General features: G+C 39.8%; 2 protein-coding genes across 13 annotated transcripts in view; both read right to left on the bottom strand.

Annotated features, from left to right (window-relative positions):
- Positions 1-9,426, bottom strand: part of AGBL3 (AGBL carboxypeptidase 3) — a 98,385-nt gene extending 88,959 nt beyond the window's left edge. For 2 of the 4 annotated variants that reach the window (XM_044946886.1, XM_044946888.1), the window contains exon 1: positions 6,793-6,825. Coding sequence is in view for 1 of the 4 variants with exons in the window: in XM_006079866.3 (XP_006079928.1) it covers positions 6,793-6,853; positions 7,714-7,776 (124 nt within the window). In the remaining 3 variants the exon portion in view is untranslated. Of the gene's footprint in view, positions 1-6,792; positions 6,854-7,713; positions 7,822-8,755 lie in introns of those variants that run through there. The other 2 variants (XM_006079866.3, XM_044946887.1) reach the window with 2 other exon arrangements.
- Positions 9,427-18,081: 8,655 nt separating this feature from the next.
- Positions 18,082-23,323, bottom strand: part of CALD1 (caldesmon 1) — a 204,610-nt gene continuing 199,368 nt past the window's right edge. For all 9 annotated transcript variants that reach the window (XM_044946883.1, XM_044946884.1, XM_025291551.2 and 6 more), the window contains 2 exons: positions 22,824-22,904; positions 18,082-20,367 (listed from right to left, as the gene is read on the bottom strand). In XM_044946883.1, coding sequence (XP_044802818.1) covers positions 20,362-20,367; positions 22,824-22,904 — 87 coding nt within the window. In that variant the 3' untranslated portion in view covers positions 18,082-20,361. The remainder of the gene's footprint in view (positions 20,368-22,823; positions 22,905-23,323) is intronic.

The raw sequence follows: 23,323 nt of genomic DNA, 5'->3' as shown, positions 1-23,323 counted from the left end.
GAGATGTTAGAATTACAGAAACTCCCTGCACTGATTATTTGCTTACTCGTCTAAGACAGCAGGGATGAGCTGCTTCTTTATTCTGTAGTAAACATGGGACTGTTTTCATTTCTTGATTCTTCTGTTAATCTCCATCAGTTTTTGGATCACAGGAAACTATGTTCAGGCCTCTGAGATTGGGCTCCCCCTGACCCAAGAAGCAGGCTTGGTGGGCTGCAGAGGCATGATGGAGGCGTTCACTTCCTCTTTCCTGTGCCCTAATCACTCAGACATGACTCCAGCTTAAGCTTCGAGCCTTTATTCTACACCACAAACAATCCCCCATATATTAAAACACATCACTCTCTTTGCGGACAGTGTCTCTTGAGTCTGGGCCAGTCTTCCCAGGGGGTGGAGGGATACCCACACTTCTAGGGGTATCCTGAAGTTTCTATCAGAAAGGTCTGCTTAGCATCTTGCATTCTGGCAATGGAGAGCTTCAGCCTCCAGCCTCATTTCAGCTATCAGTCGTGTCTGACTCTTTGTGACCCCATGGACTGCAGCAGCACACCAGGCTTCGCTGTCCTTTACCAACTCACGGAGCTTGCTCAAACTCATGTCCATTGAGTCAGTGATGCCATCCAACCACCTCATCCTCTGTCATACCCTTCTCCTCCAGCCTTCAATCTTTCCCAGCATCAGTCTTTTTCCAATGAGTCAGCTCTTTGCATCAGGTGGCCAAAGTATTAGAGTTTCAGCTTCAGCATCAGTCCTTCCAATGAATATTTAGGATTGATTTCCTTTAGGATTGACTGGTTGGATCTCCTTGCAGGCCAAAGGACTCTCAAAAGTCTTCTCCAACACCACAGTTCAACAGCATCAATTCTTCAGCACTCAGCTTTCTTTACAGGCCAACACTCACATCCATACGTGACTACTGGAAAAACCATGGCTTTGACTAGATGGACCTTTGTTGGCAAAGTAATGTCTCTGCTTTTGAATATATTATCAAGATTGGTCTTAACTTTACTTCCAAGGAACAAGCGTTATTTAATTTCATGGTTACAGCCACCATCTGGAGTGATTTTGGAGCCCAAAAAAATAAAGTCAGCCACTGTTTCCCCATCTATTTCCCATGAAGTGATGGGACAATATGCCATGATCTTAGTTTTCTGAATGTGGAGTTTTAAGGCAACTTTTTCACTCTCTTCTTTCACTTTCATCAAGAGGCTTTTTAGTTCTTCCTCACTTTCTGCCATAAGTGTGGTGCTATCTGCATATCTGAGGTTATTGATATTTCTCCTGGAAATCTTGAACCATCTTGTGCTTCATCCAGCCCAGCATTTTGCAAGATATACTCCGCATATAAGTTAAATAAGCAGGGTGACAATATACAGCCTTGACGTACTCCTTTCCTGATTTGGAACCAGTCTGTTGTTCAATGTCCAGTTCTAACTGATGCTTCTTGACCTGCATACAGGTTCCTCAGGAGACAGGTCAGGTGATCTGTTATCTCCATCTCTTTAAGAATCTTTCCATAGTTTGTTGTGATCCACACAGTCAAAGGCTTTGGTGTAGTCAGTAAAGCAGAAGTAGATGTTTTTCTGGAACTCTCTTGCTTTTTTGATGATCCAGTGGATGTTGGCAATTTGATCTCCAGTTCCTCTGCTTTTTCTAAATCCAGCTTGAACATCTGGAAGTTCACAGTCCACATACTGTTGGAGCCTCACTTGGAGAATTTTAAGCATTACTTTGCTAGCGTGTGAGATAAGGGCAATTGTGCAGTAGTTTGAACATTCTTTGGCATTGCCTTTCTTTGGGATTGGAATGAAAACTGACCTTTTCCATTCCTGTGGCCACTGCTGAGTTTTTCAAATTTGCTGGCATATTGAGTGCAGCACTTTTACAGAATCATCTTTTAGGATTTGAAATAGCTTAACTGGAATTCCATCACCTCTACTAGCTTTGTTTGTGGTGATGCTTCCTAAGGTCCACTTGACTTCACATTCCAGGATGTCTGGCTCTAGGTGAATGATCACACCATTATGGTTATCTGGGTCATGAAGATCTTTTTTGTATAGTTCTTCTGTGTATTTTTGTCAGCTGTTCTTAATATCTTCTACCTCTGTTAGGTCCATACCATTTCTGTCCTTTACTGTGACCATCTTTGCATGAAATGTTCCCTTGGTATCACTAATTTTCTTGAAGAGATAAAAAACTAAAAATAGAACCACCATATGATCAAGCATCCCTTCACGGATCACAGGCCTTGTCCTGAAGAAGGAGCCTGAATAACTCAAAGAAGCTATGAGCCATGCGGTGCAGGGCCACCCAATACAGATGGGTCATAGTGGAGAGTTCTGACAAAACATGGTCCACTAGAGGACAGAATGACAAACCATTCCATCCAGTATTCTTGCCCAGAGAAACCCATGGACAGTATGAAAAGGCAAAAAGCTATGACCCTGGAAGGTGAGCCTGTCAGGTTGAGAGGTGTCCATTATACTACTGGAGAAGAGCCGAGGGCAATTACTAATAGCTCCAGAAAGAATGAAGCAGCAGGCTAAAGCAGAAACAACACTCAGCTGTGGATGTGTCTGATGGTGAAAGTAAAGTCCTATGCTGTAAAGAACAATATTGCATAGGAATCTGGAATATTAGGTCCACAAATCAAGGTAAATTGAACATGGTGAAGAAGGAGATGGCAAGAGTGAACATCAACATCTTAGGAATCAGTAAACTAAAATGGATGGGAAGGAGTGAACTTAATTCAGGTGACCATTATGTGTACTACTGTGGGCAAGAGTCCCTTAGAAAAAATGGAGCAGAAAAGTAAGGAGAGATAAGGCGGCCTTAAATGAACACTGCAAGAAACTAGAGGAAAACAATAGAATGGGAAAGACTTAGAGAGCTCTTCAAGAAAACTGGAGATATCAAGGGAACATTTCATGCAAGGACAGCACAATAAACGACAGAAATGGCAAGGACCTTAACAGCAGCAGAAGGTATTAAGAAGAGGTGGCAAGAATACACAGAAGAACTATACAAAAAAATGTCTTAATGACCCAGGTAACCATGATGGCGTGGTCACTCACTCACCTAAAGCCAGACATCCTGGAATGTGAAGTCTAGTGGGCCCTAGGAAGCATTACCATGAACAAAGCTAGTGGAGGTGATGGAATTCCAGCTAAGCTATTTAAAATCCTAAAAGATGATGCTGTTAAAGAGCTGCATTCAATATGTCAGCATTTTTAGAAGACTCAGCAGTGGCCAAAGGGCTGGAAAAGGTCAGTTTTCATTCCAATTCCAAAGAAGGGCAGTACCAAAGAATGTTCAAACTACTGCACCATTAGTGCTCATTTCACATGCTAGTAAGATTATGCTCAAAATCCTTCAAGCTAGGCTTCAGCAGTACACGAACTGAGAACTTCCAGATGTACAAGCTGGGTTTCGAAGAGGCAGAGGAACCAGAGATCAAACTGCCAACATTCACTGGATCATAAAGAAAGCAAGGGAATTCCAGAAAAACATCTACTTCCACTTCATTGATTACGCTAAAGCCATTGACTGTGTACATGACAATAAACTGGAAAATTCTTAAAGAGATGGGAATACCAGATCACCTTACCTGTCTCCTGAGAAATTTGTATGAGGGTCCAGAAGCAACAGTTAGAACCTTACATGGAATGACTGATTGGTTCAAAATTGGGAAAGGAGTAGGATAAGGCTGTATATTATCACCCTGTTTATTTAACTTATATGTGCCAGTGGTACAGAACCTGCCTGCCAATGCAGGAGACTGTAAGAGATGTGAGTTTCATCCCTGGGTCAGGAAGATCTGGATAAGAGCATGGCAAGCCATTCCAGCATTCTTGCGTGAATCCCATGGACAGAGAAACCTGGCGGGCTACAGTCCACAGGGTTGCAAAGAGTTAGACACAACTGAAGTGACTTAGCACACATGATTTAGCACGCACACATGCAGAGTACATCATGCAAAATGCCAGGTTGGATGAATCACAAGCTGGAATCAAGAATGACAGAAGAAATATTAACAACCTCAGATATGCAGATGATACTACTTTAATAGCAGAAAGTACAGAGGAACTAAAGAGCCTCTTGATAAGGGTGAAAGAGGAGAGTGAAAAAGCTGGCTTAAAACTCAACATTCAGAAAACTGAGATCATGGCATCCAGTCCCATCACTTCATGGCAAATTGAAGGGGAAAAGTGGAAACAGTGACAGATTTTATTTTCTTGGGCTCCAAAATCACTGTGGATAGTGACTACAGCCATGAAATTAAAAGACTTGCTCCTTGGATGGAAAGTTATGACAAACCTAGACAGTGTATTAAAAAGCAAAGACATCACTTTGCCCTCAAAGGTCCATCTAGTCAAAGCTATGGTTTTTCCAGTAGTCAATATGGATGTGAGAGTTGGACCATAAGAAAGCTGAGTGTCGAAGAACTACTGATGCTTTTAAATTGTATTAGAAAAGAGTTTTGAGAATCCATTTAACCGCAAGATCAAGCCAGTCAATCCTAAAGGAAATCAACCCTGAATATTCATTGGAAGGACTGAAGCTGAAGCGCCAATAATTTGGTACCTGATGCAGTCAACCCACTGGGAAAGACTTTGATGCTGGGAAAGACTGAATGCAAAAGGAGAAGTGGGTGGCAGAGGATGACATGGTTAGATAGCATCATCAACTCAATGGACATGAATCTGAACAAACTCTGGGAGGTAGCGAAGGACAAGGAAGCCTAGCGGGCTTTAGTCCATGGGGTCACAAAGTGGTGGACTTAGTAACTGAACTTAGTAACTGAACAACAACAACATCATGATCTGGCAATTCCACTCCTGGGCATATATGCAGAAAAGACCATAAGTCGAAAAGATAATGCACCCCAATGTTCATTTCAGTACTATTTACAATAGCCAAGACATGGAAGCAACCTAAACGTCCATCCACAGAGGAATGGATAAGATGTGGTACATATATACAATGGAATATCACTCAGCTATAAAAAAGAACAAATTAATGTCATTTGTAGAACATGGATGGACCTAGATATTATTATACTAAGTGATATAAGTCAGACAAAGACAAATATCATATGTATCACCAATATATGGAATATAATTTTTAAAAATGATATAAACGAACTTATTTATGAAACAGAAATAGACTGATAGATTTTGAAAACAAACATGGTAATCACAGGGGAAATGTTGTGGGGGAGGGATAAATAAGAAACTTGCGGTTACATACAGACCGCATCATATGTAAGATAGATAACCAGCAAGGACCTACAGTATAACACAAGGAAGTCTACTCAATATTCTGTAATAAACTTTATGAGAAAAGGATCTGAAAAAGAAATGAATATACGTATATGTATTAATGAATCACTTTGTTGCACACCTGATACTAACACAACACTGTAAATCAACCATATTCCAATAAAATTTAAAAACAAACAAAAAGAACCCCAAACAATCTAGTCAAAAAATGAACAGTTAAATAGACATTTTTCCAAAGAAGACACAGATGGCCAACAGGCACAGGAAAAGATGCTCACCACTGATAATATTAGAGAAATGTAAATCAAAAGAACAATGAGGTTATCACCTAACACAGGTCAGAATGACTATCAAAAAGTCTGCAAAGAATAAAGCTGGAGAGGGTGTGGAGAAAAGGGAACGCTTAAACACTGTTGGTAGGAATGTAAATTGGTGTAGCCACTATGGAAAACAGTATGGAAGTTTCTTAAAAAGCTAAAAATAGAACTGCCATATGATCCAGCAATCCCATTCCTGGGATTTATATCCAGAAATAACTAAAACTCTAATTCAGAAAGAGACATGCATTCCAATGTTCATAGCAGCACTATTTACAATAGCCTAGACTTGGAAGTTACCCAAGTCCCCATCAATAGATGACTGATTTAAGACGTATTGTGTGTGTGTGTGTGTGTGTGTATATATATATATATATATATATATATATATATATATATATAAAATATTACTCAGCCATAAAAATGAATGGGATATGGCCATTTGCAACAATATGGACCTCAAAAATACATGAATGGAACTTGAGAACATTATACCTGTATGTATGTAAGCCCAAGTTCCTTATTTATCCCTCCCCCACATTTCTCCTGTGGTAAACATGTTTGTTTTAGAAATTCTATCAGTCTATTTCTGTTTTGTAAATAAGTTCATTTGTATCATTTTTTAAAATACCTGTGAAGTTAGACAGAGGAAGACAAACTTCAATATGGTTTATATGTGGAATCTAAAAAACAATACAAATGAATCTATATACAAAATAGAAACAGATTCATAGACATAGAAAACAAATTTATGGTTATCGCAGGGGAAAGGAAGGGGGAGGGATAAATTAGGAGTAGGGGATTAACAACCTACTATACATAAAATAGATAAAAACAAGGCTTTACTGAATAACATAGGCAATTACATTATCTTCTAATAACTTATAATGGAAAATAATGTGAAAAACTATATATATTATATATATATATATATATATATATATATATATAAAACTGAGTCACTTTTTCGTATACCTGAAACGAACAGAATACTGTAAATCTCCTATACCGCAATTAAAAAAAAATGCTCAAACTCCAAAATACTCTTATTAAAAATACATCTCTCCTTACCAATAACAGAATAATAATTCCTGTGTTATTCACTCTGACTTTTTTTTCTAGCTTTCTCTCATTTTTCATCTACTTAAGGTCTTATCAGAAAGAGAAGGGAGAATATATGAATAATTTCAAACCTGTCAGAAGTGCACACTGATGGATGTCTTCATTTACAAACTTCATAAAGGTAACCTCATCCTAAAACAAGAGAATTTAAAAATATTTCTATTTTAAAAACAGCTTTTCAATCCAGAAATATTTTACATCTTAATGCTTAGAACTGAATGTGTCTTTAATCTTTAATAAATGAAAAAATTAAAGGGTTATTATCAGCTGTTGGTCTCAAAGTACCCAACACTTTGAACATCCTGAAACAAAGTTTTCATCTTTTATTTCTCTTCTTCCACAAGGCAAGGCCATATTAATGATTGTAGAGAAGAAATAGTTTAAAGATTCTTGTTAAACCTGGCAAAACAATTCAAATTCAATATAAAATTAACCGGAAAAATGGAAGAAAGACAAGAAACTCAGAAAGCCGTGGACTTAATGGGTTATACCTCATTTGGGGAGTTTATTTTGGGACCTTAACTCACATAGATAATTTATACTTTACTAAAATGCGAAGGGAATTTCTTATAAATATGTGCTGGAACCAGAAGAAATATTTTTAACTACTGCTAAACTATTTTGTTTAGAAAGATAAACTACTGTTTCTCCCCTCCCCGCTTTCTTCCTCTATGTACTTTTGCTACATCACTGCCCCAGGAAACCTATTATGGTGACACACGATAGGTTTAGAAATTGGAGGTCGCACTCTTTAGATAACTGAGAGAAGTCTTACCCAAAATACTTTCTCAAAAAAACCCCAATATAGATTCTCTCTTTACATAGGGCATACTGCACACAGTAACAGCTTTGCTTTCAATTTATTTCCCAACTTCAGTGACAAGTGATTTAAGTATCCAACTGATTGTTAGTCAATTGAATTTATAACATTTTTACTGGGAACTCGTATTTTATAACAAGTTTTAAGTAGGATATAGTTGAGAAAAACATACTGATTCATCTTCATCACTGATTGTTCTGTCTGAATAGTCTTCCTTTTCTGAATCTTCTGACATCTTTTCCAATATCTGGCTTGAAATTTCTTTTATTATGTAGGTTGGCTATAAAACAATTTGTAAGGAACTTATTTGGTAGTTTTCTTTTTAAGCACACATTAAATGTTTACCCCCAAATATATTCAATTTAATTAATAGTGACAAAAGGTGCCTCTATAAAGTAAATTAGGACACAGCTAATTAAACCTTTAATTTCAAAGATTTAAATAATTTTCTATTTTTATTAGAGACAAAAATTACAAAAGAAAAAACAAGTAAATAATTTAATTGAAAAAGGAATTTCCAGGGTACACAGCCAAATCATTTACATCCTCTATTTACAATTAAATACCATACAGCGATAGAAATTCAGAATGAGCCCGAGGCATTAAAAAAAATCATGAATCAAAGAAAATTTACAGTTACTGATTCAGGCATTGAGTTTCAATAATATAGTTAATATTTTTTCTGCGTAATTTTTCAAATGAAAATAGGCTTTTATTCTCTGTATTTTGGTTGATATTCTACAGATACTGTCTGTTCTAAGTATTCGGTTGTAAGTCTTACTGGAATTTCAATCGTTATCAGATGGCTGAATTGACAACGACCATTAATCCTCCCTATGCGAGTATTCTCTTAAACGGTGAAGACAATGAAATAATAGAAATTGCTTGTCAAGAGTTTACTATTTTTGAGAGACTAAAGGAATTTACTAATTTTGAAACTACTGATTTACGGTCTTTCTACAAAAAGGGTTTTAGAGCGTGGACTACATAAAGACGCTCTTTTCAACAAAGTGTTTTAGAGCGTGGACTATATAAAGCCCAAGCTCCATAGCGGAAAAACTACTAATACAACAGAAAAGTCTGTCTTATGGGTGATTCCTTCAGTAGTAAGAGACTAAAGGTTCCGTTTGGGGACCGCAACTCCAATTTTGGAAAACTAGACTGGTATAAATTTTGGTTCTGTCTTTTTAGGTGAAAATAAGAGGCGCACCAACCTGCTGCAGGGTAAAACCTGAGCGACAGGGACGCCACAGACACAGGCAGATCTAAGGGGCGCTCCCTCCGCGCGCTTCTTCTACCTCAGAAGCGACACTGCCGGCACCGCCCCGCCCAGTCGTGCGGGGGCCCTTCCGCGGGCAGGAACAACTTCCTCGGCTGGAAGGACAGTGAAGCCACAATTCCCGGGGGGCCCAAGTGTTCCTCCCACACTTACTTCGCGACCCAGCAGTACGGGAAAGGGCACATTCTCTGGGGCGCTATCTTTCCCCTTAGGGACTGTCCCCCTCGGCACTTCCCTGTCCCGTCGCGGCCACCTCCCCCTCGCCCCGAGTTTCCCGGCCAGGTCAGTCGTCCCGCGGCCCGGCCAGCCGCCTCTTCCGTGCCGGGAGCCGCAGTTCTGCCCCAGACGCCAACAGCCCCGACACTGGATAAACCTCTACTGCAGTTGAGCAGCCCCCGCCACGCCCTTCACCTCGTGGCGCGCCGCACTCGTTACCAGGGCAACGGGGTCACCCTCGCGAGACCTGGGCAGACTTAGCTACGCTGCATTTCAGCTGAAGTAAAGGGAAAGCTCAACTGGAATTCCATCACCTCCACTAGCTTTGTTCGTAGTGATGCTTTCTAAGGCCCACTTGACTTCACATTCCAGGATGTCTGGCTCTAGGTCAGTGATCACACCATCGTGATTATCTGGGTCGTGAAGATCTTTTTTGTACAGTTCTTCTGTGTATTCTTGCCATCTCTTCTTAATATCTTCTGCTTCTGTTAGGTCCATAACATTTCTGTCCTTTATCGAGCCCATCTTTGCATGAAATGTTCCTTTGGTATCTCTGATTTTCTTGAAGAGATCCCTAGTCTTTCCCATTCTGTTGTTTTCCTCTATTTCTTTGCATTGATTGCTGAAGAAGGCTTTCTTATCTCTTCTTGCTATTCTTTGGAACTCTGCATTCAGATGTTTATATCTTTCCTTTTCTCCTTTGCTTTTCGCTTCTCTTCTTTTCACAGCTATTTGTAAGGCCTCCCCAGACAGCCATTTTGCTTTTTTGCATTTCTTTTCTATGGGAATGGTCTTGATCCCTGTCTCCTGTACAATGTCACGAACCTCATTCCATAGTTCATCAGGCACTCTATCTATCAGATCTAGGCCCTTAAATCTATTTCTCACTTCCACTGTATAATCATAAGGGATTTGATTTAGATCATACCTGAATGGTCTAGTGGTTTTCCCTACTTTCTTCAATTTAAGTCTGAATTTGGCAATAAGGAGTTCATGTTCTGAGCCACAGTCAGCTCCTGGTCTTGTTTTTGCTGACTGTATAGAGCTTCTCCATCTTTGGCTGCAAAGAATATAAACCTCATGCGAAGAGTTGACTCATTGGAAAAGACTCTGATGCTGGGAGGGATTGGGGGCAGGAGGAAAAGGGGACGACAGAGGATGAGATGGCTGGATGGCATCACTGACTCGATGGACGTGGGTCTCAGTGAACTCCAGGAGTTGGTGATGGACAGGGAGGCCTGGCGTGCTGCGATTCATGGGGTCGCAAAGAGTCGGACATGACTGAGCAACTGATCTGATCTGATCTGAAAGGGAAAGCTGTACTTGGATGGCATCACCGACTCAATGGACTTAAGTTTGAGTAAGCTCGGGAGTTGGTGATGGACAGGGAGGCCTGGCCGTGCTGTAGTCCATGGGGTGGCAGGGGGTCAGACACGACTGAGGGACTGAACTGAACTGAACTGAAAGGGAAAGCGCTGAAGATGACAGGAGCTAGGGAGAGACACACAGGCGTCAAAGTGCCTCTGGCTGCGGGAAGGTGGCTAGCAAGAAATTATAGGGGCAGAGGAAGGACAAGTATTTGTTCCCTCGGTGCTGCACCTCAGCTGTCTGCCTTTTCCCTTGTCCGAGGAGACAGTGGAGCAGACTGGTTAAGGCTTTTGCTTTGTTGAACTTTATTTGTAGCCACACAGTTGCGTTTTGCACAGTTGTGTGGCCAATAATCTTTATTGGATTTGGAAAATGAGACTTTTCTTTTTAAATGTTTGATAGAAGAATCAGAGATATAGCAGGGTGAAGTCTCGAGATTTTTATCAGCTCAGAGATACTTTAAGAATAATAATCATGGTTCAGTGATAAAGAATCCGCCTGCCAATACAGGGGACACAGGTTCAATCCCTGGGTCTGGTAGATCCCCTGGAGAAGGAAATGGCAACCCATATCAGTATTCCTGCCTGGAGAATCCTATGGACAAAGAAGTCTGGCGGGCTACAGTCCACAGAGTTGGAAGTGGCTCAGACATGACGTAGTGAGTAAACAGTGACAACAACGGTATGGAGGACATTATGCAAATTACATTACATGACTGTTTCATCTAATTAAATATGATCTTCCCATAACAGACTTAGTCATTATTCCTGTATATTCCATCTTGATTTCCCCCTGGTCTTTAGCTTACTGGATAGTTTATTTGGAATAGTTTTCCAAGTACAGCTAAAAAAAGAAAAAAACTTTGGTGCCTGCATGAGGCATTATGTGTCATGAGATTTGTAATATTGTAAAAATGGAGATGATGGACCATAGCAAGTTTCACAGTAGAATAAAGAGCAAAGCAATAGCTTAAACATGGAAATAGATTAATAGTCTCTGGTTAAATTTTGTCAGTTTCCAAAAAATAACATAATTTTTTGAGGTCAGAGGTTTGAAAGATTGGCCCTTCCAGAAAAAGAAATAGAGCACATTATTAAATCACACTTTCTTGGAAAATAATAACCCTTTATAATTGTACCTGGTTTTATGTCATCAGTTCAGCTCAGTCTCAGTCGTGTCCAACTCTTTGCGAACCCATGAACCTCAGCACGCCAGGCTTCCCTGTCCATCACCAACTCCTGGAGTCCACCCAAACCCATGTCCATTGAGTCAGTGATGCCATCCAACCATCTTATCCTCTGTCGTCCCCTTCTCCTGCCCTTAACCTTTCCCAGCATCAGGGTCTTTTCAAATGAGTCAGCTCTTCGCATCAGGTGGCCAAAGTATTGGAGGTCATACATGTTACTAAAGATGACATGCATAGACAATTTTTATATATGGAATCTATTTTGTGTTGGATTTTAGAGTCAAGATTGCAAGCCATAGTGTCAGACACACAAGGTGAAACTCCAAGAAATGATCTAACCAAGTTACACAAGAAATGGATGGTAGGGCTGGAACTTAGGTCTCAAGATCTTTAGTTCAAATGTTTACGCAATCATATTTCAAGTGATCCTACAGAGAAAAATTTTAGTGTGTAATAAAAATTAAAAAACTTTGAAAATTATTTTTACTCATTCTGTCATTAATTCAACAAGTATTTATTCAATCCCTACTACTTGCCAGGGATTGTTCCCTGTGGAAGGCTTTTGCAGAGAATAAAACAGATATTCCTTATGGAGATTATGTGCTAATGGGAGAAGACAGACCAATCAGTTCAGTCGCTCAGTTGTGTCTGACTGTTTGCGACCCCGTGGACTGCAGCACACCAGGCCTCCCTGTCCATTACCAACTCTCGGAGTTACTCAAACTCATGTCCATTGAGTCAGTGATGCCATCCAACCATCTCAGCCTCTGTCGTCCCCTTGTGCTCCCACCTTCAATCTTTCCTAGCATCAGGGTCTTTTCCAATGAGTCGGCACTTCACATCAGGTGGCCAAAGTATTAGAGCTTCAGCATCAGTCCTTCCAATGAACCCCCAGGACTGATTTCCTTTAGGATGGACTGGTTGGATCTCCTTGCAGGCCAAGGGACTCTCAAGAGTCTTCACCACCACAGTTCAAAAGCGTCAGTTCTTCAGCACTCAGCTTTCTTTATAATCCAACTCTCACATCCATACATGACTACTGGAAAAACCATAGCCTTGACTAGATGGACCTTTGTTGGCAAAGTAATGTCTCTGCTTTTTAATAAGCTGTCTAGGTTGATCATGGAGAAGGCAATGGCACCCCACTCCAGTACTCTTGCCTGGAAAATCCCATGGATGGAGGAGCCTGGTGGGCTGCAGTCCATGGGGTCGCTAAGAGTCGGGCACGACTGAGCAACTTCACTTTCACTTTTCACTTTCATGCATTGGAGAAGGAAATGGCAACCCACTCCAGTGTTCTTGTCTGGAGAATCCCAGGGACGGGGGAGCCTGGTGGGCTGCCGTCTATGGGGTCGCACAGAGTCGGACACAACTGAAGTGACTTAGCAGCAGCAGGTTGATCATAACTTTGCTTCCAGGGAGCAAGCATCTTTTACTTTCATGGCTGCAGTCACCATCTGCAGTGATTTTGGAGCTCCCCAAAATAAATTCTGCCACTATTTCCACTATTTCCCCATCTATTTGCCATGAAGTGATACGACCAGATGCTATGATCTTAGTTTTATGAATGTTGAGTTTTAAGCCAACTTTTTCACTCTCCTCTTTCACTTTCATCAGGAGGCTTTTTAGTTCTTCTTCACTTTCTGCCATAAGGGTTGTGTTAAAAAAAAAAAAAAGCACCCAGCTGATAATAATGGTGTGGAGAGAAATAAAATGGAAAATTAAAGCACATAGGGAGTACTCTGGTGGGTGGACCTCGGTAGATGTGGCTCTCTTGATGAACAGTCCAGGAAAGTCTCTCTGAACAGACTTTTGAGCAGAGACCTGAAGCAAGGAAAGGGATGAGCCACGTGGATGTCTAGGGGGAGACCTTAGCAGGCAGGAGAATCAGCAAGTACAATGGTTCTGAGAGAAGACCATGTTATGAATTATACTAGGCAGAACTGTTTAGCCCAGGGGTCCCCCACCTATGGAATCTAATGCCTGATGATCTAAGGTGGAGCTCATATTATAATAACAGAAATAAAGTTAAGTGAAAGTCGCTCAGTTGTGTCTGACTCTTTATGACCCCATGGACTGTAGCCCACCAGGCTCCTCTGTCTATGGAATTCTCCAGGCAAAAATACTGGAGTGAGTAGCCGTGCTCTTCTCCAGGGGATCTTTCCAACCCAGGGATTGAACCCATGTATCCCACATTAGAGGAAGATTCTTTACCATCTGAGCCAAAAGTGCACAATAAATGTGCCTGAATCATCCCCAAATCACCCCTTACCCCTGGTCTGTGGAAAAATTGTCTTTCACAAAACTAGTTCCTGGTGACAAAAGGTAGGGGACTGCTGGTTTAGCTGGAGTCATTACATTTTAAGGAAAGAGGTTTCATTAGGACCTCTTTCTTCCCCAGATAAATTTAAAATGATTTCCTTAAGCACCTGTTGCTTTTTAGCTTTTTTTTTTTTTTTTAAGAAAAACTTACTCTCCTATTTGACAGTAGAATATAGTGAAAATGAAATTCTTTGCCTTCAAATTAAAGTGGAAGGAGTAAACTTCATCCCAAAGGTCTATTATGGCATATTGAGTTTTTGTTCCCCTTGTGTATGATCTTATTAGAGGTTAAGGGATACACTCCACATGGAGCAGCTTCTGCTTCCTAGGAAGTCCGCTTTACCTGTGCAGTAACTTTTCCTCCTCCAGTTTTTGGATGGATTCATCTCCTCTAAGCCTGCAGTATAAAAGGCAATAGAAAGAAAAGAAAAGAAAAACCCAAAAGGTACAGTTATTGGCATGGCAATCAGGAGTTAAGGTCACTTTAGCAACATATGGCCAAATGTAAATTGTGTTAGGAATGTGATTTATTCTGTGTGGTCATATCATTTTGAGCAGAGACTTAAATGAGAAGATGAGATGACTAGGGTAATCAGTTATTTATGACATCACAGAAGTCAGTGGTTATGTGGCTGTGGAGGCCTTGTCATCATTTGGCTGAGGAAGCCGTATGGATCCCGGGAGCACCTGGGGTTATCTGATATTTGATATGCAGTACATGTTACACTTCAATTTCAAACTCGATTCAGTGTCCTCCTCATTACCTCCCAAATCTGTCCCTAGCTCTGGTGACTTAGAAAGTGAGAGGAAAGTGATGTTTTACTATTTACATTCATCCCCTCTTTCTTCCAAGTGCTAGTTCCTTGTCGTGTGAGGATGATTCAGGGCTGGGGGAAGGGCAGATATCTCATGGCTGGGCCAAGTTGCAGAGTCTGCCGTGGTGGCCTTCAGTGTTGTTATTGTTCTTTGTCCGTGTGCTCCAAAAGGAGCCCCAACTTGCCCCTTGACAAGGGGCTGTCTTCAAGGCATGCTCCTAGGAAATAGCAATCTCTTGTGAGGAATTACGGGGAACAGAGGTTAGAATGTTGATTCTTTATTTACTACCTCGTAATGAATTTGGCTTGGATAAGGATCCAAATTTCTGTTTCCATTTACTTTTCTTCCAGCACTTGCTTCTATTAGTACTTGGCAAAGGTATTTTGTAGAAAATAAATGTGTTTTACTGAAATAATAATGCTTATTTTGGCAAACTCTTTTCTCATTAGGAAGCCAAAGCTAATAGCAATTGCATTTATCCATGGATACCAGGCTAAGTGAACGTGTATCTAAAACTAAAGATATACAAATGTTGATAGTAAAGGGGTAGAGAAAGTTATATATCAAATACACACACACCACACACACACAAAGGCTGAAAATAAAAGAGTTGAGAACCGAGTGTACAACACAGAGAACTCTACTCAATGCTCTGTCGTAACCTAAATGGGAAGGAAATCCAAGGAAGAGGGAATGTATGTACACATGTGGCTGATTCACTTTGCTTCATAGCAGAAACTAACACAACACGGTAAAGCTACTCCAATAAAAAAAAAATTGAAAAATAAAAGAGACCAAAAACTAAAACTAATCGTTGAGGCAGTGAAGTTAAAAAGAAAAAAGTAAAAGGGTAGAAGTAAAGTTAGCAGTTGCCAAGTCTCAGTTGCTCAGTCTGACTCTTTGGGACCCCATAGACTATAGACCACCAGGCTCCTCTGTTCATGGGATTCTCCAGGCAAGAAAATTGGAGAAGGTTGCCATTTCCTACTCCAGGGGATCTTCCCAACCCAGGGATTGAACTGCACCTCCTGTGTTTCTTGCATTGGCAGGCAGATTCTTTACCACTGAGCCACCTGCAAGTGCTAACCAAAAGAAAGCCATGGAAGCAATGTTAAGAATAGAAAAAATAAACTTTAAGGCAAAAATCTTTTCTATAATTAGACCATCACTTCATAATTGTGGTGCTACCAGTAAAGAGCCTGCCTGCCAATGCAGGATACTTAAGAGACACAGTTCAATCAATCCTGGGTCAGGAAGTTTCCTGTGGAGGAGGACATGGCAACCCATTCCAGTATTCTTCCCTGGAGAATTCCATGGACAGAAGAGCCTGGTGGGCTACAATCTATTGGGTCGCAAAGAGTTGGACAAGACTGAAGCAACTTAGTAGGCACACGCACTTCGTAATACTAAAATAATTCAATTCACTTGGAAAATGATTCCAGATTTCTGTATGCACCAAAACCATGAGCTTAAAATATGAAAGCAAAATTAACATATTCACAAGTAGAAATAGACAACTCCATAATAATAGAGGGAGATTTTCACATTCCTTATTCAGTCATAGCTAGAAGAAAGGAACAAAACATTAGTAAGGATATAGAATGTTTGGACAACATGATTAATAAGCTTGAACACAAATAGACACAGCACTCAAATCAAGACCTTATTAGGCCATCTCCTTTTTCTGTGGAAGAAGATATGTTTAGGGTCATGAGATCTTATCCATCTTTTTACTTGGAACACACATGCAAGCAAGAGTAGAAAAAACTCCCTAATACAGACCTGTTTCTACATCACACACAAGACCACAACATCTTTGAGCTCAAACCCTGAATATGCACATTGTAGGACTACCTTTGACCCATCCCTAATCCTATCAGTATGGTACTAGTACTACAGGCTGTATGCTTTTCATTGCTTAATTTTGTGATAGACTTTGATGATAACTATCTTATTGTCTAAACTTAGAGTCCTTATTAGGATGGAAATGTCAAAAGTACTAATGTTTTTAAGTTACAGTAGTTTGCTAACTCTTTATCAGTCTTATGAACAGTTCTGAGGGGACTGTTCAGAGCCTCTGGACTCACAATTTAAAACCTTTATGAGGGGACTTCCCTGGTAGTACAGTGGTTAAGAACCCACCTTCCAATGCTGGGGACACAGGTTCAATCCCTGGTGGGGGAAACTAAGATCCCATATGCCATGGGGCAACTGAGCCCGCGTGTGCTAGAGTCCCACTCTGCAATGAGAGGCCTGAATGCCACAACTGCAGAAAGTTCGCACACAGCAATAAAGACCCAGCACAGTCAAAATAATACAAATAAATAAATAAAACCTTTGTAAGACGAGCCTCAGATTTTAAGTAGTGCTACTTAAATATATAAAACTGCTATGAAAAAATACCTTTGGATGTAAATATAATCACCAGTGCCTTGCAAATAGTATTTTATAGACTAATAGTATATATTGAAAGTGAAAGTGAAGTCGCTCAGTCGTGTCTGACTCTTTGTGACTCCATGGACTGTTGCCTATCAGGCTTCTCCGTCCATGGGATTCTCCAGGCAAGAATACTGGAGTGGGTTACCATTTCCTTCTCCAGGGGATCTTCCCGACCCAGGGATCGATCCCGGGTCTTCCTCATTGGAGGTAGTCGCTTTAACCTCTGAGCCACCAGGGAAGCCCCCTGGAGAAGGCAATGGCATCCTATTCCAGTACTCTTGCCTGGAAAATCCTATGGACAGAGGAGCCTGGTGGGCTGCAGTCCATGGGGTCGCTGAGGGTCGGACCTGACCGAGTGACTTCACTTTCACTTTTCACTTTCATGCATTGGAGAAGGAAATGGCAACCCACTCCAGTGTTCTTGCCTGGAGAATCCCAGGGACGGGGGAGCCTGGTGGGCTGCCGTCTATGGGGTCGCACAGAGTCGGACACGACTGAAGTGACTTAGCAGTATAGCAGTATATATTAAATGGGTATTTCTACTATAAAAGACACTGCCTTTGAGAAAACAATACTGCCACCGTAGGAGCAAGAGCAATGACTTGTGACAACATGGGGAACGAGAGGAGGAGAAAGTAACATTTGATCATTTTTTTTTAAGAAAAAGTTTTTAATCCCTCTTTTCAAACTTTCCATATATGTTTGATCAGTTGTTCCAATCAGAGCGATTCTTAATGTTTTGTTGAAAAACTGCTTGTAATAAGAAGTATCTAAAAATATGAAATAGCTTTCTTCCTTAAAAAATGAATCCAAGACTCAATCTGAAATACACATTTTGCTATGCCATAATCTTTATTACATCAGATAGAACTCTTGTAATCAATATAGTACATAAAACAAGTGAGGCAAAGACATTTGGAGGAATTCCATTTATTGTGGATGCATTTTCACAATATATATTTATTGCAGCGATCAATTATCAGTGAAAAATACTGTGTTTATAAAATTTTCAGGAATGGCAGATTCACAGAACATGCTAGTCACCTTGCAGGTTTATCTCTTAAAAAGATAACAAAGAGAATTGCAATGAAACAAGTAAACAAGGAATTTCTTTTTCAAAAAATTAAATTCAAACCGAACAAAAATCTACCCTAAAAGTTATTCCATCCAAATACTGGAATAAAAGTCAGGATCAATCGATATATTCTCTTCTTAACTTTAGACTTTCTAGAAAAAAATATATAACAGTGATCAGGAGAAGCTCTTATTCAAAAGTACAACAAAGAAACTTGATCTCGCTATAGGCCATAATTCAAACTTTGATCCATTTCACTCCAGTCGTGGGAGTCAGTGCTAACTCAGGCACTGCACGTGAATTCTAGTTCATCTTATCATAGACTCATGTCTACTCTGTCATGGGTGGGTGACTTGTGCAATATTGCTGGCTTTACTTTCTTTGGCCCAGGTGTGCTAAAAGCTAGAAGAGTCAACCACTCTATATTGATTTTCGAGGAAAAGAGCCCCTGGAAGGCGCTAGTCACTCCTCATGCCAGCCCTACCCTGGCAAGCTCCCCCAGGGAACACTGTGGATTAGAAAAGGGTCATTTGGGAGGCTCCCTCATTGTGGTAGGAATTGATACTAAGATAACTTTGGTAAGTCATGAGGTATAGGTTTATAGAACTACACTATATGTATAGCTCTATGCTAGAACATATTGCCAAGACACTGGAGTACTCTTATTTATTGTGAAGAATAGATGAATGCATATGAGCTAAAAGAAGATCTGATATCCGGATTGTGTGTGTACAAATGATGAGTTGACAGACTCTTGGGGAAAAAGGTAAAACTAATGAAAATTACATATTTTTTTTTTGAAAGCTCAGCACATTATCAACTTATGGCAAGTACCAATGACTAATAAAGGTAGAAAAGTTTAACTAAAAAGATGTTAAAGATGTAAGTAGGTCATGACTCCTAAATAGTGGCTTTTGCTTACTTTTCTGCTTCCAGAGATTAGTCAAAGTTGGTCTTAGTACACTTATTTATGGAATTCTAAGCTGTACAATTTTGTCACTAAGATTCTTGTCTTTAATTTTCAGAGAAGGAAGAGACCTCAGATAGCATTTAAGCCCATCTATTGTGAACTTGATTCTTACGAGTGAAGTTCTGAGCAAGCTTTAAGTTTGGTAGATTTGGTACAATTCACACTGGACTTCAAGATTGCTTTTAATTATAAACTAAGTACTATGTTTTATAGAAAATGTCAATGCATTTTGACACTTTGAATCTCTCTTTCTTATAGGTTATCCAGCATTGGAAACATATCGATACCTATTCTGCCATGTTGCTATTGGCAAATATGAAATATTAATATAATATTGTGATTTTTAGTTTTTAAAAAGCAGTGATATTGGCTAGTTACAGGGACATACTGCTAAATATAATAGCCTAGCACATAAAAAAGCTTTCTACCATTAGTGTGTTTGTGTACGTGTATGCACATACATACATGATCAGGGTCATCTAAAATGTGGTTTACTATCACTACCAAAGAAATCCACAAAGCAACCAACCTAAAGAAATCAGTACCACTGTCAGCTAACATCATAACCCAATTTAGATATTCATCAACATGAAAAAAGTAATACCTTAACCGTACATCTTTCTATTTTGAAGACAAACATTGCAGTATCTCAAATCTGAAGTGGGTTACTTTCACAAAGTGTTATAATTGCCTATAAGATAATTTCTTCCATGCTTTATTCTAAAGTGCAGAAATGACATGACTTCTGTTTTGTTTTTAAACCACTAGGTTTCATTTTTCTGGATACTGCACATTCCTCAGGCAATTTCCAACTCGGATCTCCTTTTGTTGACTTTCAATGTGGCTGGTATCACTGTTCAGACACAGAGTTAGGATGATCAGTAGAAAAGTCTCTATTTCACAGCATGGGTTTCTTTAGAAACAGGCTCCTGTGCAAAGGCAGTACTTTTACCATGAACATCTCTAGACTGTGATTATTAAATATAGTGATAATATACATGGGTTTACTGGGATAATGAAAAACAAAACGAAAGGAAATGAACCCAATTTAGTAAATCAACATAAATATAAAACAGAGCAAATTAGCCCTCTTCAACTGAGCTGGTCCAGCATCTTGAGCGGCTACTTTGGGTTCTTTCTTGAACTGTCTCAAACCTGTTAAGAGAAGAAAGCTTTAAATAGGCAGGCCATGGTGTTTCAGCTAGACATTTTGTGTCAGAATAAAAAAAAGAATCATAATATGGCAGGAATAAATGTTTATGAAAGGGAAGATTATTGTTGGCATTTCATTTAAATATGCTCCTCTTCTTTCAGTCTATCCTTTCCTCTGTTGTTTTTTTCACTTTCCTCTTTTTTTCTTCTTTATATTCCCTTTTTCATATCTTGATCTGGAGCCTTGCTCATGGCATTCAGGGTCAAAGAGGTTTGTTGTTTTTTTTTTTTAACTACTATAAGGGCCAGGACTCTATGATATGCATCCCAAGATAGGCACGCATGACTGAATGGCTTAGTCTAGGCCACATCAAGGCATGATGGTAAAGCGGACTAGGCTTATCTTCAGTTCTCTCCGGTTTTTTCATTTCCTACTTCCTATTCATACACCCCTACCCTAGAAACTTGTCTGATCCATGGTCTTATTGTACACCATTTCTTTTCTTCTGCTAGCTGATAAAAGTCTTTGCTGAAGTATTCACGAATGTTGAGTTGTTGTGAATCTGCAATTTCAAATAGATAGTTTCATTTCAAAGGAATTACTGCATGACACGAGTGAGTTTGACATTTTGGCCCAAAGGAGCTGTCTACTTTGCTGCCTCATAAACTCAGCTCTGGGCCTGCTGGTTATGTTATTATTATTACTGTAGAAAGAGTTTCATGGTATAGATCAAAGAGGAGGGGCTGGTATGTGTGAAGTCTTACCCTTTATCACAATGTTGCACAAGTTCAGGGAGTACCATTTGTGTTGTGTTGTATGTGAGTGGTGCTGTCTGAGTCTGACCATCCCAGACCATATCTTTACTTTCTAGAACACTGCCCCAGAGGAATGCTGTCCAGAGGGGATCTATTAAACTTGTGTTGATGGCCTAGGGACAGCTGACATCTCCTACTCAGAAAGGAGACTATATAAACATTTGGACTGTCATTTATGAAAGATCTTTCCTAGAAGGGTCATAACGGCTTAGGCCAACAAAAGTTCTTCTTCTTTTTTTTTTTAAAGAACAACTGAAAAATGACTCCTTTCCCTTCCACCAGGAGAAAACTGTATAAGAAACTCAGAATGTTATATTTTCTATTGAGTATGCAATTCTCATAAACACCCCATCATGTATAATAGTTAAGAATGCAGGCTCAGATCTGACTGCCTGAGTTTAATCCAGGCTTTGCTCCTTGTTTGCTGTGTGACTTTGAGAAAGTTACTTAACTCTCTGTGCCTCATTTTCCTCAGATCTAAATGGGGCTAATAGTAATAATGGTGACTGAAAAATAAATAATGGTGATTGGATGGTCAAATAAGATAAGGTAGGTTGAGAAGGTAGAACAGTTTCTTGTATATAGTGTATGTTCATTACATGTTAGCGATTTGTAATGGTGATAATTATTACTGATACTTTTAATATATTTAGCGATTATTTAGAAAGCTTATTTAAAAGTCATTTAAGTAGAGAGGCTGGCCCAGTGGATTTTATTACCAAAATGTAACAACTGAGAACTAATAGAGAAGATGGAGTAACACACTCAGACTCAACAGCACCAGACTAGCACACAGAAGTAGGAAAGAGGAAGCAATTCTTTCCCTTTTGTGAATTACAGTGATTCTTCAGATGCTTTTGAGATGTTCTTCAGTCCTAAGTTGCTTAAAAAGTGCTTCTGTGTATGGAGTTCTACCCTGGCCATAAGCAGACTAGCCTAATTTTACTAACTGTTACTCCCTGATTTTTCTTTTTTCAATTTTCCCTCTACCAAGAGAGAAGACTGGAATTATTACTTGAAATAAAATGCTACAACAAGGGGTCCTGTTTTTAGTTTGTGCATCATTTAGGTATTGTCCAGAGTCCCCTTTATGAAGAATGAGCAGAAGACAAAAAAAAAAAAAGACAAATCCAAACATCCTTAGCCACTAGTTTTCATAGGGTAGCAAATTTTGCTAACTTTTGAATGTTATTTTAATTTTTTGTCATATCAGCCTTGAGTCCTAGGCTGCTGGCAATGCGACCCCTTAGAATGGCTCCAGAAAGCAGCTTTCAAACTACCCTGTAGAGAGAGAGATGTTTCTTCCCCGGGCAATCTGAAAATTCTGATCTTCAAACCTGGACTTAGAATGTCTTAGAGAGTTTCATGGTATAGATCAACGCCCCTTTCACTACGATGTTTCTGGAAAGTCCAGGAACCATCTCACGGATCTGGACTATTTACCTTGTGTAACTGACAAACCTACCACGCTGAAGGCTCCATGACACTGCCCTTCACTGTACCATATACAGGTCTTTAGAAACTGATGGTTACTCAGGCAAGAGTCTGTGGATCAGTGCTATTTCTCATTTGACCCTGGGACCTCACACTGCAGGATACAGTAGGAAATGAACCCATGAAAAACAAATCTCCCAGTAGATTACCTTAGTGGGGGAAGTGACCTTGTCCACAGATTGCTTTTCCCAGAGGTTCCTCTTGCCAGATACATCTCCTGGCCTCAAATCCTAATGAACAGAAAGCAGAAAAATTAATATGTAGCTCTTTGTATTTTCTGGCCAGGTCTAAATAAATCACAACGTGTTGTTTATTTGTGTAACACACTTTATCCGAGTGATGTGAAATGGTTTGAATCAAAAGGATTGCTAACCATTGTTTGATTTTATATAGACCCTGACCTATGTTGTGACACGAGAATGGGCTCAAACTATGCAGCACTGAGGTCCCGTTATTCACTGAGGACTTACCTGACCTGTAAAACTGGAATATAAGCATATTTAAAATGAGATAGCCTATTTTTAACTTTCTATGTCCTTAGAAGTGAATAGCACATAGATTTTAAATAATTTTTGGTATGAAAGTGAAAGTCGCTCAGTCGTGTCCGACTCTCTTGCGACCCCATGGAGTACATGGAATTCTCTAGGCC

This window comes from Bubalus bubalis, chromosome 8, assembly GCF_019923935.1.
Source record: "Bubalus bubalis isolate 160015118507 breed Murrah chromosome 8, NDDB_SH_1, whole genome shotgun sequence".
NCBI classification, from domain to species: Eukaryota; Metazoa; Chordata; class Mammalia; order Artiodactyla; family Bovidae; genus Bubalus; species Bubalus bubalis.
Note: the sequence above shows the minus strand (reverse complement) of the source record. Positions and strands in the feature narration are given on the sequence as shown.